This window comes from Gallus gallus, chromosome 5, assembly GCF_016699485.2.
Source record: "Gallus gallus isolate bGalGal1 chromosome 5, bGalGal1.mat.broiler.GRCg7b, whole genome shotgun sequence".
Taxonomy (NCBI): domain Eukaryota; kingdom Metazoa; phylum Chordata; class Aves; order Galliformes; family Phasianidae; genus Gallus; species Gallus gallus.
In genome coordinates this window covers 24,796,770-24,815,941 of record NC_052536.1, presented here as the reverse complement: position 1 = coordinate 24,815,941, position 19,172 = coordinate 24,796,770, and the positions used below count along the sequence as shown (strand labels likewise).

Below are 19,172 nucleotides of genomic sequence, written 5' to 3'. Positions count from 1 at the left end.
AGTTCCCAGCAATGATGCCAGGTCAATGTATTCTGTGGTTATGCAATCTTGTCAGTGACATCAAGGACTCTACTGTATAAGTTACCGGAATCATTTTCCCTGGTGTCCTTAGTGGTAAAGTCCATCAATAGTAAACTTTACAGGTATGCCTTTGCACTGACAGCTTGATCCCAGTTTGCCCTTCCAGCAACTGTGCACATAAACTTCCTCGAAGTTATGACTGATAAATTTCTAACTCTTCCCAATTTTACATTCTCACTTGTTTTATCTATTAAACTACTTCGGAATTATGTTGATCTTTGTACCCTCTTCTGTACTCTCATTCTTAGACTCCGTTGTTAGGTTTGATTTCCAAGGAAAAAATATCTGTAGAAAAGTAGTCTCTGATGAGTCAGAGCCCTCAGTGAAAGACTAGCTGCTCTATACCAAAGAGTCAGCACGGTGGATGGCTGTTTTCACTCTGTCATGGCAGTTTTGGCTTAGTATGTATCTGATCAAAAATAATTTAAGGCCTGTGACATCTCATTGGTTCTCACGGGTTATTTCCTTTAGATCAGGTGAAAGGTTCATAGGCATATCATAAATACTTGGTCTCTGTTCCTGAATTCAAAGGTTGCTTTGCATGAAAACCATAAGCCGAACGTAGGAGTACAAGTGAATTTAGAACTGAAAGTCATTCTCCAGAATGACCAACTGCTGAACACGAGAAAGGAGCTCCTCCTGACCTCAGTAAGTCCAGATTTTTTGTGTTATTTGATCTATTTTTACTGTAATGTTATTATTACAGCCAGATTTGGCTTTTAGCACTGCTTCTACGTCCTGCAAGTACAGATATTCTGTCATAGCTCTGTTTTCACATAAATGCACATACCGGGAACATTTGTAACAGAATTTCATAAAATGGGTGAGCTGTTTTATAAGGCAGTAGTTCAACAGCAGTCATTTTCTAGGGTGACTGCAATGCTTGGCTAAAAACTCTTTTATGAAAAGGAGGTTGCAGACATTCTGAGAACATTTGGCAAATTCAGAAATGACTTGGTTATATAGGTTTATTATACAGGAGTGGGTTAACATCACCTCTCTGGAAGGCAAAGGCAATTCTTTAATATCTGCTGTTCAGATGGAGAAAGTGGGCTAGGCTGAACAAACTCAGAGAATCAGAAAGTATTGCAAGTGTCTTTTTAATAGTTCCACTTCAAAATTTGCAAAATTTTTCATTTTATAAGGCTTTCCTCTGTGACCATGATCCTTCCATATGTTGCTGCTGAACTGTTAATCTCCAGTGCTGTCCCTGTAAATCAGTGAGTGTTAAGAAACACCTGGGAAAAGGAAAAAAAGAAAAAATATATGATAACAAGTCACTGCTTCAGCAATTCCCACACTTTTCTGTCGTGTAAAATGGCAAAGTTTTTCACATTTATGAGAGAACAGAAAAACATCAGGCAAGCAGCTTCTCGTTTGTTGTGATGCTGTTTCTAGATCCATTTTACAGACTACTCAGTGTAGGGTAGATCATGCTTTTTCAGTGTTCTAGATTTTATGAGTTAAAAGGGCACAGAGCCCAGAGGAACTCAGAACTGGGCCTCTGTAAAGAATATACAAATTATCTGGGAAGAATCACCCACTGCAGGTTTTCACAGGTTTTAATTTTTCATTCCCTTTTCTCTTTGCAGTGGGGTGACAGCAGCAGACACATCTCTCTTCCACAATTACAGCAGATTTCTTGGTTTTGCAGATAGTTTGATATCCAGGTAATACTAACAGTTACAGCATTGGTTCGAGAAGATGACATTAGGTCACAATATATGCCCCTAGCTATGGATTTTTAGACAGATTTTTTTTAGATGATACTCTTGTCTTCAAAACAGCAAGGCCGCTCATTAGATATTCACACTGTAAGCAAAGTAACACCGAAAGATTTGTTGGGTTGAATTGAAATCTGGTTTATTTCATCAGAGATTCTTAAAGGAAGACTCCCTACTTTCTGATGCTCCTGAGTAATGTGCTTGGGTGCTGTGATGAGTTACAAGCCTGACTTTTCAATGGTATGCATGAAGTAGACAAGTGCTAGCCTCAGAAAAAGCAATAACAGTCACTGACCCCTGGTCCAGGACATTGTTTGAGTGATAATTTGACCTGTGTCACCATCCCACAAAGATATACAAAAATTGAACTTGTAAGAGGAAAGAACCAAGTTATTTCTTTTCTGAAAAGATAATTCAATTTCTGTGTAATATACCATGATCTGAAAGCCAACAACAACATCCCAAACAGTCCTTGGCTAGCATAACACACTTCCAAGCAGTGCTTTTGGTGATTTGCAGATCCCTCTCTTTCTGACAGAGTCTAAAATCAATTCTCAGTCATGTGATTTCAGCACATTCCAAGAAGTTATTATTGATGACACTGATATCATGGTTCATATGGGATCAAGTGGCTGGGGAGAAACTGAAAGAAAGTAAAGATACATTAATATGCCTCATATTCATTCTGACAGTAGAGATGCAATTTAAAAGGGAGTGCACTTTATGTAAAAATAAATTTGAGTGAACATAAAGTGCAAAGTACAAGCTGAAGGAAATTAGAATATTATACTGGGTGTGGTATTGAATTTTGTACCTATAGGAGCTGGATTTCCAATATATACTGGGTACATTGTTTGTAGCTGGCCATGTACATCTCTTCAGTACTGACCTCCTCACTGGAATTTCTTACTTCCTAGGTCACCATGAATAGTGAATATGAAAAAGATCACATCAAAAGGCTGCAGGAGCAGCGTATGTTCATGCAAAAGAAAACCTTCACCAACTGGATGAATAATATCTTCTTCAGGAATAATGTAGGTACTTACATAGGTAATTACGTTTCAGTATTAGACATATATTTTTCATTTTAATTTTTATCTCAGGATTTTGTGTAAAGCCAGCCTCAGAGTACAATCAACTTTTAAATTAATTTTACTTACTCTGAGTGAGGAGCTGCAAAACACATTCTCATTTTCCTACCTGCAATAAAGTTAAGCTTTTATGATGTAGGAAATTATTTCTACATAGCTACAAATCAATATATACTTTGTCATTTTAAAAACACATTCAAGTTCAAAGATTAAAATGTTAGTCTCCACTTCTGCATAGTATTTGACTGTGGATCATAGAAGCATGAGAAGAAAATCCTGTGAGAGCTTTCCAAACCATATACGGTAAGAAATGGTGCAGAGACCAAGGGCTTATCAAGGTCTTCTCGGCAAGGTAGTCAAGCTTGCCAACATGGACTTTAACTTGATACTATCTTACTACAGGACACTGCAGTATTCTGAATTGTACTGTTGACTACTTCAAGTTTAGCATTAAGGGAATGCATAATGCTTAAGGGAAATTGCAGTGAATTTGTTAAGCAATCTTTGATTTGTTTGTGTAGTGACAGATGTAACAAAGCTATCACTGTTGCTCAGGGGGCCGTAAAGCATATGTAGGGAGATGGTCTCTTTACCATTAGATTAAAATGGAACTATTCTTCATGAATAAAACTGCCACAGGACATAATAACTTTAACTTTTTTGTTGTAATATACTGTAGGTGGAGTTTTAGGATTACTTAAATGCAAAAAGCAGTAAAGATGGCAATAAAACAGAATTTTTCATGGAAATAATCAGCCAGAGAAAGCTGCCAGTTCTTGTTCTACACAAAGAACAGAACTGAAGTCTCTCTACGTAACTTGTCTTTGAATTCTCAGTGATTTACAAAATTAAAAAAAAAAAAACAAAAAAACTGCCAAGAGTGAAAAAAATGCCTTTATTCTTTATTTCACCTACATTTAACCAAACTGAAAAGCAAACAAAAAATCACACAACTAAGCAATTAAACATCGGGAATATTGTATTTCTTTTTCTGTTTTTTGAGGTGAAAAGATTATTTACCATGATTTCAGAATCACAGCAAGTTATTGTTGGGTGTGTGATATGGTTTCATTGTCACTTGATGGCTAGTGGCTTAAGGCCAAAAGGAAACGCCTAAGGCAAGTTCTTGTTAGATCAGAGTACACACTATGTCATGGTGTGTCACCTCAGCACTGGGTGACATTTACTATTGGCAGTAGTGAGATACATTTCTGTAGATGCTAATGTTTTACATAGTAATTGCACTTAAGTGTGAGACCATCTGTAAATATGGAGACTTGAGCTGGCAATGAAGGTCTAGGCAGGAAGTAATAGACTTAAGATTTTGGATTGTAAAATGAGTCATGGAAACTGTTCTATGTCTTCTCATTTCCTTTATTTTGCTTCACTTAACTTTGGGATTATCAGTTCAAATTTTAAATGGAATGCATTGCTCAGAGTAAAAAGCTGAAAAGAGAATTTTCATTTGAAATTAAAAATGTCAGTATTTCCAAAGTATTTGTTTTTGTGATTTTGTTACTTCTCAAAATCTGTTCTTTTTTTTTCCCCGTATTTCCTAAGCTGTGTTTTGTTAGGGTTTTTTATTTCTGCCTACTTTCTGTAATAATGTCAGTCCCTCCGTGAACCTATTTTCTGTGATTTGACTTTTGTCGCTTATACTTCACATTTATGTACTGACACACAGCAGACTCAGCGGAACAGCAACAAGGTGTTGTTTGTTTAGTAGTAGAAGTCAGGGGACTTGTGGGCAAAATGTTCAGCCAGATTTGATGTTGTGTGACTGGTCTTTGCAGGTAGGGGCTGAAATAGAAAATATTTACACAGACCTGAAGGATGGCATCTATCTTATGCAACTCCTGGAGCTGCTCTCTGGAGAATCTTTGCCCAGACCGAACCGGGGAAAGATGAGAGTGCATTTTCTAGAGAACAACAGCAAAGCCATTACATTTCTGAAATCCAAGGTAAGCTGATAGCAATATTGCTATTACAAATAAAAATAGATTGTATATGTTACTAACTGATTAGTCTAATGTTCATAATCATTTCCACCTCTAATACGTAGCAGAATGTTCTTTGAATACAGGTCAGGTTTTATAAAAAACAAAACAAAAAGAAAATCAGATTTTTGTTATTGTATGAGAAATGTGGCCCACGAATATATAATATTACTCCAAAAATGTCACACCTAAATGAAAATAAATTATATTTTGAAATGTTGATTTAAAATACTGATTTTAAACTTCCCATTAAAAAAAAAAAAAAAGAAGAGAGAGAGAAATGCACTCTAAACATTCACTTTCATAATAGAGAGATTTATTTCCTTAGATTTACATTTTCTGATGGACATTTTAGCCATGTGAAAAAACTGTTGACCAGTTTTGGTATTGGAAAGAGGAAAGCTGTAAAAAGAAAAAGGAGTGGCAAATAAGAATCTGCAACTGTAAAAGAGAGAACAGCACTACGGGGAAAAAAAGAAAGCATAGGAAACACAAAGGCGTTGGGAAAAGGGAGAGAGTTACTGCACCAGTGAACTTTTTGTTTTACTCGTGTAATTACCTGACTCTTCCTTTTTTTTTTTTTTTTTTTTTTTTTTCCATTTATTGGAATTTTAGAAATAGAAGCAGATTTATCCTGGATGTCACAACCATATTCCCTGATAGGTGAAGAAATGCCATGCACTGTAAGAGCAGGACAAGGCAAACAATGGACATTTTTGGTTCCTATGGCAAAAAGGAATGAGCAACTTCTTTAAAACAGTCCCTTTGTGACTAAAGTCAGATAAATATCCTCTGAAGTTTGGATAGTTCCTGAAAACCTGTTTACAGTTTCTGAATAAATTCAAAGATTTTTTGGCAGCAGTTTTTCTTCCTGACAGCTTAAAATTTTTAATTATTTGCTTTTTAGATGTAATACTTTCCCAAATATTGGGACAAAGTAAACAGCAATAGACACTGATGAAGCCACCTGGTATAAAAATGGGGATTTTAGAGCTGTGATTCAAGCCAAGCAAGCCACTGCAGTAGTTTTATGTATTCAAGTTTTATATCCTCACTTAAGCTAAAGATGGCATGCCATTTTTTTTCTTTTTAAAACAATCAATTTATTGTATACTTCTCTGGAAAATCATCGAACAAAGCTCTGTGTTACAAATTCTGAGGGAGCAGAGGGGTTTCATAGCAGTAAATACAGAAAGTATGTAATCTATACTTTTCCACTCATTACAAAACAAATGCAGTGCAGCATGGGGCTTCATGTGCTCCACTTAACACATCTGCTGAAAATGCACCCCCTGTAAGGCCCAGCAGCATGTGCACATCCAGACTTCTCCAGTTAGACTCATCACACAAGTATGGTCTGCAAAGAGGGGGTTCACAGAGATATCAAGAAACTATAGAGCATGTTCAGACTTCTTGAAGAGCGCTTCATTTGTGTATTACAGCCTATCTTGCTGTTCAAGAAATAATGGAGAAAGAAGCTGTGACTTCTTTAGTAGGATATTTGGACTGTTTGGTGAGCCTAAGAGCTATATGCAGACTAGCTCTCTGGAGATCACATTAAATGATCACTGAGTTTGCCCAGCTGCCACTCCTTTGGAGGAAAGGGTCATTGAGCTGCATTTCTTTACTTAACTACAATTTTCAAAACCAGTAAATGAACTTTAAATCTTTCAGACCACCATCCCTTTGTCAGATATTTCCCAAATCTCATTTTTGGTGCATATGGGAGCTCAGGGATGAACATGGGAGTTCTCAGATAGATGACCAAACAAAGTAATTGTGTAAAATCATTTTCCTTAAGAAACACTGAATGCCTTCTTCAACACCAGCCTGCTACACAAATGTCTTGTTCAGAAAGCTTGATGTGAGTAATTTCATACTGAAAAGATATTTGCTTATTAGCAGGTGCAAGTGAAAGTGATTGGTCCTGAGAATATTGTAGACGGTGACAGAACCTTAATCCTGGGACTCATCTGGATAATTATACTTAGATTTCAAATTTCATCTATCAAACTTGATAAGGTAAAACAATGTCTTTTTATTTTTGCCTGATTAAGGGAATTCAGAGGCTTAGTAGAGTTTCAGAACAGAAAACTGTACTGATGACATTTCCTGTCCATTTTGATCCTGCAGATCTTATAATATTACCCAATTACTTGCCAGCAAGTTGTAAAAGGAATTGAATCCATTTCATAATTTCTTAAAGAGACAGAAAACAATAACTTAGAGATATTCATGTTCATCACTCCCTTTCACAAACTTTTTACTGGCTTTTACTTCAGAAGGAGTTTTTCTGATGTCACTTATCTCTAGATATGAAGTACATGCTGTCTTTCTCTAAAGAAAACTATTCTTCCTTATTATTTTTAGAAAAAGGAGTTTTTTACCATGTTCTTAAAGTATGTGAGAGATAAGCTCCTATGAAGATATTGTGAAATCAAAATTAGTAATTTCTAATGGGAGATCTGAACGCTTTATTTTTTTTTCTGAATTCTAAATCAAAGCTAGGAAAACAAATAAACTAAGCTTTATATCTTTCTTGCATTTACTTGACTTCTATGAATCTTGCAGAAAAGAAAAAAATAAAAACTTATTATCTTCATTTCATTTTTTTGATTTAGGAATTCATTCAATTAACTTTTACTCTGATAAAAAATTCCAAATTTTATGTTAAGTCATTCTATCTTCATGACAGGTTTAGCCTGGAACTCATGACTGTTTGAGATGATTTACAAGTTGGACAGAAGTAGTACCTGGTTATCTTTATTGGGAATATAAAACACAGATGCTACTTCCACATACTGCACATGCTGATTTTTCTTTTCTCTGCTGTCTTCACAGGAAGAATTTGGAGGTAGAGCTGATCAGCTATTTGCCAATGAAGCCCTACTACTTTGGTGTCAGCATAAAACTGCCAGCTATCCCAACGTAAATGTGAAGGACTTCTCTAAAAGTTGGAGTGATGGACTGGCTTTCAATGCACTTATACATGCCCACAGGTAAGAGCTGAGCTCAGGACGACTTGCTTGTTGCTTTTTCTAGTTCTGGCACAAGGTGTCTGAAGGCACAACAGTCTGAATAACAGATATTTGCCAAGAAATGAAAAAAATTCTCTCCTTACCCTTATTCACTAAAAACTCTCCTTTCTTAAGTGGATACACTGCCTCTGAGGAAGGAAGGAAGGACCAAAAGCTCCTGCTTCACTGTTCATTTTGTTGGAAGTGGGATTTCTAAGGGATTATCACACAGCTGAACAACACTGCCCAATGTTTGATCTAAGCCTCTCACTCATATTCTCATTGCTCATTTTCAACAGTTACTAGTGTAGTGATTGCTTTTATTGTGTAAGTTTTGTGAGCATTTACACCATCTGATTTAATTTTAACAGAGTAAACTCCTTAACAATTTCCTTCCTTCTCTGGCCATTTTAAAAGGCATGAAGAAAACAGCCCAAGCAGAGAGAAACCACCTGAGATAGCCTTGGACAGTTCTCCCACTAACAGTTCTGCTCCATCTTCTAGTCAGGATACTCTGAAATTTTCCCAACTGGGAGTCACCTCCCTGTTCAGAATTGCCACTCTAGTGGGCACTGGTTTTCAATGGTGAGGATGAGAAATAACTGAGTGGTATTTCAGTTTCATAAAGGAAAATCTTCTTCCAGCCATGTAGTTCTGATGATTCTGAATAAAGCAGGTCAGACAGAATAATTTCAGAGTTATTCTTTATCTAATAAACAGTCCATGGTTTATCATCTGAAAGAATTTAAGACAAACATAAAACTCTCTTCTCTTTTTTCTCTCTGTTCTTCTCATTGCCCAGGCCTGATCTTATCAATTATAGCTCACTGCGGCAGGACCAGCCCATCAAAAACCTGAACAATGCCTTTAATGTTGCTGAGAAAGAGCTAGGGATCAGCAAGCTGCTTGATGCTGAGGATGTGGCAGTACCCTCCCCAGACGAGAGATCCATCATGACTTATGTGTCACTCTATTACCACTACTTCTCCAGAATGAAACAAGGCCAGACAAATCAAAAGCGACTTGCCAAAGTAAGTGCATTGCTATCTTCAGAATTTAAAAATTAAATACATGAAGTTAAATTTGTGTTGGAAATGTATTTAGTGCAAGGTCAACTTCAGAATCATTTGAACTGAATCAAATGCCATCAAACTGAATTGAAAACTTTTTATTGTCACTTGAATATTGAAAAGTGTCTCTAGACTTTGATTTCTAGAGGGAGTACATTTGTCTCTGGATACAGATCCCTTTTTAACCTCCCAGTTTCAATTTGAGAGCCGATGTACTTCTAATGCAGCTTGAAGCCGTGCAGATCTTATTAATCTTGGGAAGATTACAGCTAGGCAAAAACAGCTAGTCAACAATTTTCTAATTTAATAGGAAAGATTTAATAGGAAAGAGACTACTTTGAATTTCTACTTTCTTTGAAAATCCTCATCCTTTCTTTCTAGCTCCTTAGTCAGGTGCAAACTGTGAATAAACAAATGAAAAACGGGCAAGTGCAACAGGAGGAGGAAATCTCCAAGAAAAAAAAAAGTGAACTAAAGCATAAAATTATAAAATAAAATTTCTTTAATGAGATTTTTTTTTTTTACACTTTCACTGTACATTTAGTCCCACATATGATGGAGTTACATGTGAACTACTTGCAACATGCTAATGGAAAAGGGAAGAAACTTTGAGTAGATCTTGGCCAAAATATTGTGATCCTTCTGCCAAGGACTACTTCTCTTGGAGAGAATTTATTTTCTACCCTCAGAATGCTCCACACTGTGTTTTTTCAAACAGTCTACAGAAAACCTATACACTCAGGATGAATCTATATTCCCCCCTCTTGCTCTAGTGGGGGGAATATATTGCTCAGTAGGAGACACAAAACTAGAACGTCCCTGATGGTGACAAGGCAAAACCTTTTTATGAAGCAGACTTTGTTCAGCTAGGTGGTCTGGGACAAGAACAAGATTCTGAAATGTTTCTCAGTGACATGATGTTCTCTGAAGAACTGTTGGACAACAGACAGACTTTGAATTCAGTTAAAAAAAAGATTGGGCACAAGTGTGGAGAGTGGGCAGTAAGATTTGTCTGGACTCCAGCAGAAACTCCGCTTTTTGGGCAGGATCAACAGGCTACATCTTTGTATTATGGGCAAACACAGAAAGAGCATTTCTTACTGTCTTTTTTTTTTTTCAGTTTTTGTTATGCTCCACAGCTTTTTTTTCACTTTGTATAGGTATATTCATGCATTCTTCTCTCTCTCTCTCTCTCTCTTTCTCTCTCTCTCTCTTTCCATTTACTGCTTCCTTTTTCTCTCTTTGTCTCCTTTGGTATTTTCACCTGTCTCTAATATTACTTGCCTTTCTTCCTGTGTTTCTTACACACACAAGCATAAAGAAGGATAACAAAACAGATGTTAATCTCCTCATGTCCTTAGTCCCCTCAGATAGGCAGTTCTGAATTTACTAATAGGATTGGCGAGGGAAGTCGGAGTGTGTCAAGGAAGCCTTTGAGTTGAGACTATGTGGGTGACCAGGATGGCAGAGGGATTCATCCTGGAGAGGTAAATCTGCTTTCCCCCACCCACGTGAGGTAGCCATGCACTTACTGGGATCTTTCAGCAAGAACTGGGTACGATGGCAGAAAATACAGAAAGGAGCCCTGGCAACATGGGCTGCTTTTCCTTCACTCAAGGTTGGTGCTGTTTTGCTACTCTTCAAGCACTGTGACATTTACTCATTGCCAAGTGCACTTTCTGCTAGGTAAAAGCAGATAACCACTTACAAGGCATGGGCCTTTGCTCTGCGATATCTCCCTCACTAATCTGCCTGCCTGCTTCAGGAAAATGATAGAGGCAGACAGCAGGGTTCAGCATTAATCCTGATGTCTACAGGGAGGCTGCTGAGTTAAAGTAAGGAAAAACTATAAAGACACAAAAATGGAAAAAATATGTAAAACTGAAAGAAAGGATGACTTCGTTCTAACATTTTTTTTTTAATTTCATTATGAATTTCATTCTAAATGGATTTTTGAGATATATGGACAGTTGAGATAAATGCAGGCCAGATTGCAGACGAAACAGATAAACGTTATAGACTAGAAAAATTAACATCCTTACCAACCTGTTTAGCTATAATATGTTTTGTTTCTCTGATAATTTATAAAAAGTGAAATGGCTCCAGCTGAAGAGATTGAGAAGGATCAGTTTGTCAACAGTCTGCTGTTAGCATGTGAGAGAACTAAAATCTTGTCAGATGGTCTCCCACACCCAAGGTGTGGATTACATATTAACAGATAGGATAGGACTCTTTTCTTTTTCTGAAAGAGGATGAAAAAAAGTCTCAGTTTGGTTCCATTGTGAATCAAAAATTCTGAAGCCTCTATTTGGAACCTCTACTTTCTGGTCAGCTCTCATTGGAACTGTCGATAGTTGTCATATGCATGCTATTTATTTCAAAATTTAACATTTTCCTAAATTTAAAAAAAAAAATGAAATTAAACATTAAATATATATATATATATATATATATATATTTTTTTTTCATGAAAGGTCATCTAGCCCCATAGGTTAAACCTGTATCTATGTGATATACCTATACCTAGTGGGACTGGAACAAGTTAGAACTAGATTGTCTTTAAGGTCCCTTCCAACCCAAACCATTCTATGATTGGTATAAAAATTTGATGACTGTGGCAATTTGCTTGTTAAGTACTGTCTTCCTGACATATAATGTTTTGTTAGGATCCTAAGTTTTGTTTACAATAATGTTGCATTCTGTTCACCCATCTTGGTTCATTCTGCTTCTTATGTGGCTTGTAACTTCGTATTCCCATTTCAGATTGTGTTCCTCCTGAAGGAGATAGATGACTTGAAGCTTCTGTATGAGCAGATGGTCTCTGACCTCCTGAAATGGATTAAGCAGAAGGTGGTTGAGCTGGATGACCGTGTGTTCCCCAACTCTCTTCAGGAAATGTGGCTGCTCATGGCCAATTTCAAGACCTTCCGCACTGTGGAAAAACCCCCTAAATATCAAGATAAGGGCATGATTGAAGCTCATCTCTTCAATATCAGGACCAAGCAGAGAGCCAACAACCTACGACTATATGTGCCTCCAGAGGGGAGGACACTGCAGGATGTGGAAAAGCACTGGATTATCCTGGAAAAGGCAGAACACAACCGGGGAAAAGCACTGCAGAAGGAGATGCTGAGGCTAGAGAAGTTGGAACAGCTAGCCAAGAGGTTTCTGAAGAAGGCAGCTCTGCGTGAGACTTACTTGGAAGACATGAGGAAAGTAATTGGAAAGCAAGACTTCTGGCCAGAGAGTGTAGATAGGATGGAAGCTGCCAGTAAGAAGCTGGAAGCCATTGTGGCAGATGTACTCCCCAGGAGGGAACGCTTCGCATCTTTGGCCGAAATGGCAACAGTCATCAGCCAGAATAACTATCACAGCAAAGATCAAATTGTGAAAAAGTGAGTGGTGGTCCTGAGACCATGTGGTGGTGGAAGTTGAAATTATTTTAGTTTTTTTTACATAGATGAGAAAGATGAATTGTGACAATTAATCATAGCTCTTCTCCTCATTAGTAGAACTGGCAGGAATTTCTTCTACCTGTGAACAGTTTCAGCAGATAAATGTTTTCTCTTGTGTTTGTTTGGTTTGTTTTTGCTTTAGTGATCATATCTCAGATTGATTTCAAGTGAAAAATAGTTCTGAGGTATTTTAATCTGTGTATGAAAATATTTGTTCTGCCAAAAATTCTATGTTTCATCAAAAATACTTAGAAAATGTATACTTCTTTTTCCTCAAAATCAACACATTTCTTTTTCAGTCTCTAGTTTGGTAGATACAGATTTAAGTCACAGAGCCTTCCCAAGTTGACTCGAGTTCTGAAGTTTATAGAAATTATGACTTCTCTAATTATCAGTATATCCTGACTTAGGACTGGCTAAAAATACTTCACCTGTTTTTCAGCCATGGCCTGTCCTCGTCCACAGGTGACATGACTTGTGTGTGTTCATTTATCTCCTTTAAAGGTGTGAGAACTGGGAATTTTTACTCATGAGGCCTGAAGTCTTTGATCCAAGCTGATCATCTCTCTCCTCCTTTGTAGGGAAAACAGCATTTCAAAGCAATGGCAAGATCTTCTGGATCAGCTGCAGAAACGACAACACTCCCTGAGTACAATGCAGGAGATTCTAGCCCTCCTGAGGGACATTGATGCCATTATGGAGGAGCTGAAAGAGCTGCAGGTACTGAACCCCCTCTGAGAGCACACAGCTCACACTGTTAACAATGTGTGTCCCTAAACAAAACCTCATATTCCAGGACTAGTGCACTCACTCTCTGGTACCAACAGAAAATAAGTCTATCAGTTATAGAGAAAAAATACTGTTTTTACTTAGATGCCTAACTTTGGGTTTCAGTTCATCATTACTGGTATCTACATGGGGAAAAAAAAAAAAAAAAAAAAAAAAAACACAATCCTTGTTACAAGGACTCTCTCTAATCAGAAGGTGAAATATGGTATTGCTGCTATAGGTTCACATTATGTCATAAAATAAAGATGGTACATCTCTCACCTAAATTTAGAAATCTGAAGGCAAAAGTTGGAAAAAAGACAACAACAAAATGGGAACTTCTATTCCCATTCCAGGTAACTACACTGAATCACCTTCTGGAAGTAACTCTAGTATTCATAGAGTTGGAAAGTAGCTCAGGCAAGCATCTGGGTTTCCGCTACCGAAACTTATAACAGACAGAAGTTCTACAACAAAATGCACAATGCTCACTGTTAGCAAGAGTTTTCAAGTGTTACCAAAGTGTCAGAACTAAAAGCCTTCTCTTTATCATAGGAAATAACTGCTTTCATATTAATTTGGTAATGGCAGACAGCATTCATCCTTTGGTTTTGCCTTGTCTGACTTAAAGACAAAAAAATCCCTACAGCTGCAGGCTGCATTTTACCTAAGTTGAAAGAATAAACAGGTCACGTGAAGGTGTGAATTTCAAATTAAAGATAAGAGGTATCTGTAAATTATGAATCTACTTGTCCAAGTGTTAGCAAAAACTTCTAATGGTAGTGATGTTGTTGGAACCATGAAAGCCTGAGGATATGAGAAGAAAGATCAATACGGAAAGATAGCACTCTCTGTTAGAATAATTGATGCAGTTAGAAAGAGGACAGACAGTAAAACATGCAGTACTTTCATTGGGCTCAATAGTAAGTATTAAATACTTACTATTATACTTGACTTCATTATCTAAATAACAAAAATAGTGAGTACTTCACACTTAGTATGACCATACTGGTACCAAGTACTTAGTAAATAATGAAAATAATTCATTATTTACATGACAAAGCCAAGTAGGTTTATCAAACAAAAAAAACTCATAGTCAAAACATACCGTTAGATGGGATACTGTAGAATTCTCCAAATACAGACTGAATCCATCTGCCTGCAGACGCATGCATATAGAAAAGGGCTGTTCTTGTGCACACAAATCCTGAAACCTTAAGTGCTTACCTAACAGACATAACTTAGTTGTGAAAACAGATAGTTATTTGAAGAAACCATTGTTTGCTCTGCAGATGATAGAAACTCTGGATTGTTGCTGTTACCTTGTGGAAATGGAAGAGAAGTATTTTGGGCTTTACATAGCTGACATAGTTCTTTTACATTTAGAAGCTATCAGAGTCAACAGGAAGCTTTCAACCTATTTCTTTGTACCAATCCCTTAGATGTGCTCTCTGCAAATGCCTTTTTTTTTTTTTCTCACTTTGTTTGCAGGCACTAGTGAATTCTCAGGACTGTGGGAAGCAGCTCCTAGAAGTAGTAGATTTGCTTCAAAAGCACAACTTGATTGACTTGCAAATCTCTTCCTATGATGATAAACTGACACACATAACTCAAAGGACAGCAGAAATCAGCAAGGATAGCACAGTTAAAGCAGAAGTGCTTTATGCAAAAGTTCCGATGCTTCGTCAGCTATATCAGAACCTTATAGCTCAGAGCAGAACACGGTATGACTGTTTATGGCTCCTTCTTCCTGATTAAGGTGGTCAGTTAATCTCTTAATCAGAAGACTCAACTTCCTCACATTTGAAAATTTCCATTTATAAAGACCTAACATGAGCAATTTGAGTGTTTTTATTACAGCTGTCTGAAAGAGATCACCCACTTCCTTAGCTAAAAAATAACTTCATTCTTAGCGTTTCTTATGGTTTGCTTTTTATGAATAGCGCATGGTTATCTCCTCGTCTCCTAGAAGACAAAGGATATTTAATTTTGTTTCCCTTGCTTTCTTGCATAAATAACTTAAATGATGACAAAGAAGAATTAGATACATTCAAATTGGGGGTTTTCAAAGTTTTGAAGTTTATGCTATTCTGTAGCATTATCTCAGTAGGATCTTAATTCTGACTTGGATACGTTACTTTCTTTGTTTCAGAAAATCCCAGCTAGAAGAGGCTTTGAAGCTCTTTGAATTCTTCCGTGACTGCAAAGAGGAAGAAGCATGGATCTCTGAGAAGTGGAAAATAGCAAGAACAACAACATTAGGGAAAGATGTCAGCCAGATTACAGCTTCCATTCAGAAGCACAAGGTATATTACTTTGCTGGTAGTGTCTATTCTCTGTGTTATAGCACAATTTTAGAACATCTATGTCCTTCAGACTGTGCAGCAGTTATAAGAAAACTGTCAAACCAGTCATTAGCTCAAGTATCATCACCGGTATCTGGAACTTTTTGTAAGACAGTGTGCAGGATAGGTATTTTTCCCAGGAGGAGACAGTGTAGAGAAGGACTATATATTATACTGGACCCTCTCCTGGGCTGCATGAAGATACTGGACTACTTACTATCTCACGTTGGTGGATGGGAAGGAAAAATAAACTATTAGGTTTTGTTTTTCCCAGCAGCTCTCCTGATGGTGGGGAAAGAGAAGAGCTGGTGGGGAAAAAAAAAAAAAAATCACTGATAACAGCAATCATGATGAGACCCCCATGGATAGCATTGTGTGATTTGTGTAGAAGTTGCCACTCCTGAGAGCTTGCTATGAACTAATGCCAAAAGCCACAGGTTACACAAGGCTACTGCCTTTATCTGACATAGAATCATTATAGACAAGTGTAGATATCTGTGGACATGAGTGACAAAACTGAAGCAGAAGCCTCTTGGGCAGATTTAATATGCAGGTTTGTTTGGTTTTGTGTTTGCTACTTCTGGAAAGCGTAAGAGTACTGAATTGGTGGACCACAAATAAATGTCTCCCTCAGAGAAGATGGCATAGCAAATTTGCCTTCACACAGATGTCAGAGGTTAAAAAAAGAAGAAAAGTATGACAAAGGGCTCTTGCAAATATATGTACTGTAGTAGCTGAGAATATGAATCCCCCTTTTTGCTCTTAGCTGGTGGTGAGTGAGTTGTGTTCATGTTTCTCCCATTCCTCTGCTAGGCTCTTGAAGCAGAATGTAACTCGCACAGGGCCATTTGCGCAGATGTGATGAGGAGGGGCTGGGATCTGAGCCAGAAGAACCCTACACATGAGGAGAACATCCAGAAACAGAGAGACAAACTTCAAACATTGTGGCAGCAGCTCCAGGATGAGGTGGCTAATCGCAAAAACCGCCTGCAGGCAGCAGCTCTCATCAAACAGGTAAGCAGGTCTTGCTGTGACGTGTGGAATGGGGGACACAGGTGTGGTTCGGTTCTGTCCCCTGTCCTTGCATGCTCTTCCAGCAAAAAGAAGCTTTCAGGTGCCAGTCTTCAAAAAGAGATCTTGATGGTTCACTTTTAGCCCTTCTGCAAGCCTGCCATGCAGGAGATTTGAGTGGTTTGTGCCTAGCGGAGAATTGTTGCTGGGGGTTGCTCTCCATTAAAAACTTGTGGAAATACTTCACCTAACCTTGCTGATACACACTAAATTTTGAAGGTGGGATCTGGATAGCTGTGTGACATTTTTCTAACAGCAACAAAACACCCCTGATCTCACACACAGAGAATCCCAACAATAAAACAAACACACCAGAAGACTTGAATCAACTGTGAACTTTTTCAAAGTCTGGAAAATATCTGACTGTTCCATTCTGATCTCTGCAGATCTTCTACACAAACAAACATTAACACATGTGCAGATAGGGAGCTCTTATAAAATCAGCACTCAAAAATCACATTACAGTGTCTCAAGCATTCTTACTACTGTCCCTTTCTTGCATCTATTCTCAGTCTGTTTCCCCTGTGAGCTACTTGAACAATACTTAACAGCTGTATTCTTGGCAAAGTCTAAATTGTCTTCTCCACCTGTAAGGTTACCATCATTATGGTGATTTACTTCTTTCTTTTCTCTTCACTACTATGGTTTGTTTTTTTTTCTTTTTTTGTTGTGCGTTTATTTTTTATCTCAAAATTTTGTGGATTTTTGTTTGGTTTTTTTTTGTTTGTTCTACTACTGTAACAAGGCAATTTACAGGGGAAAAAAGATTTTGCTGTAGACTCTAAGTTTATAGTTCACTGCTAGTTATTCTTTAGATCCACAGCTAGTAATCAGCATAAACCTTTATTTAGATGTTCTCTGAAGGATAATAGTGAGGCAATACTTGAATCTATTCAGTGTGATAATATGAATTATCGGTTCTAGATTACGAAATACATTAATGATTCAGAGCTGTATAGCCACTTTATTTATAACTGTCACAACACCTGGAAGTAACCTTATATCTACAGACCTTATGGCATTTCTGCCTTGTTTATTGTTATTAAAAAAAAAAAAAAGAAGGATTGTGTGTGATACTTTCAGGATGAGACCCAGCATTTTCTTCTATGTTCCCTTCAGTACTTTGCTGACATCGATGAAGCAAATTCATGGTTGCAAGAAAGGCAAACCCTTGTGGCCAGCAAGGACTATGGAAAAGATGAATCAAGTGCTGAAGCGCTGTTGCATCGTCATTTGCGGCTGGAAAAGGAGATTGCAGCCTACTCCACAGAGATGAGGCGCCTGAAAGAGCAGGCTGCCATTGCAGCAGAGCAAGCTCCAGCTGCAGTAAGTAGCTTAGGGATTGTGTCAGTCTTTGTTCCTTTGTTTTGTAAGTATTGAAGCTGGCTAGAAATTTCACGCAGGATATTTTCCAATGGGAAAACAGTGTTCCAGTGTTATCTAAACTTTTTTTCAGTAGGGCAGCAATTTCAATAGAATTTTAATTTGTAAACAAAGTGAACAAAATCTTCTGTTAAGTTTGAATCGGTGCACTTCAGAATAGAGTAGGTTATGTTTTAAAATTATCTTTTGTCATAGTTTTGTAGTGTTATACTATGGAAATTATATGAAAATGAAATGTTTTTGAATAATATATTTTGATTTTACCCAAACACAGTATTCCAAATTGTCTCAAAAAGAGGTTTTTTTGTTTTCAATTGCTATCATTCAGGAGGAATGCTGAATTAGGATGAAAGCAAATTTTTAGATGGCACAGTGCATTGGCCACTTTTAGCCTATCTCAGGGTTCTGTGAAATGCTAGAAATATGCTTATGGGTATTATTTTTTTCTGCTGATCTTCACTAATCTTTTGTCACTCTTGATTCTCATAACAATATTCATTTCAACTGGCTTCAGAAATGATATAAAAAAATCTGCAGATTCTGTGGTTTGTTAGCAGTTTAAGAACTTAAGAAAACTGGACGTTGATGTTGGCACAAAATGAGAACTTTTAGTGAATCAAAGTATTTTAAACTGAGCTAAATAAAACCACTTCATTCAATGTAAATGAACTGCTTTGAGTTAGTTGGTTAACTATTTCAAAATAAGTTAAAAAGGGAATAGGATCAAAAAAATCCTAGAAACATTTTATTAGGTCAGAATGTAGTGATTTGAACCAGTAAATCCAAATTTTCTGTGTATGTGAAATTTTTATCCAGATTAGAAATATTAATCCCCTGATTCTGTTAAATTTTGCACAACAGATGGTGAAGACAGAAGCCCCAGATGACTTAAATCAGAAGACAGCTAAGCTACCATTCAGTCGAACCTGGGCTACCTCTGAATCTGCACTTCCTGGAAGCTCCAGTTTAGACATTCATTTTGTTCCAGAGAACATTTGGAAGACCCAAGATGAAATAGACTCACTTTATGAAAACCTACAGAGCATGGCTGAGGTACAATACCTCTATTAATGTTTTGTGCTTCTCTTATGCTTTTAAATCACTGTTGCTCTAGGGAGAAATATTTTGAGCTCAAGGTAACACGTTCTGTTCTCTGTCAGCAGTACCTGG

The 19,172-nt window shown here is 37.3% G+C and overlaps 1 protein-coding gene across 1 annotated transcript in view; it reads left to right on the top strand.

Annotated features, from left to right (window-relative positions):
• Positions 1-675: 675 nt before the first annotated feature.
• SPTBN5 (spectrin beta, non-erythrocytic 5) overlaps positions 676-19,172 on the top strand; it is a 92,548-nt gene continuing 74,051 nt past the window's right edge. The window contains exons 1-13 of the mRNA XM_025151299.3: positions 676-729; positions 2,723-2,839; positions 4,690-4,857; positions 6,796-6,915; positions 7,735-7,892; positions 8,713-8,941; positions 11,744-12,375; positions 13,017-13,155; positions 14,695-14,927; positions 15,356-15,509; positions 16,362-16,562; positions 17,739-17,945; positions 18,864-19,055. Of these exons, the coding sequence (XP_025007067.2) occupies positions 2,729-2,839; positions 4,690-4,857; positions 6,796-6,915; positions 7,735-7,892; positions 8,713-8,941; positions 11,744-12,375; positions 13,017-13,155; positions 14,695-14,927; positions 15,356-15,509; positions 16,362-16,562; positions 17,739-17,945; positions 18,864-19,055 (2,544 nt within the window). The 5' untranslated portion in view covers positions 676-729; positions 2,723-2,728. The remainder of the gene's footprint in view (positions 730-2,722; positions 2,840-4,689; positions 4,858-6,795; positions 6,916-7,734; positions 7,893-8,712; positions 8,942-11,743; positions 12,376-13,016; positions 13,156-14,694; positions 14,928-15,355; positions 15,510-16,361; positions 16,563-17,738; positions 17,946-18,863; positions 19,056-19,172) is intronic.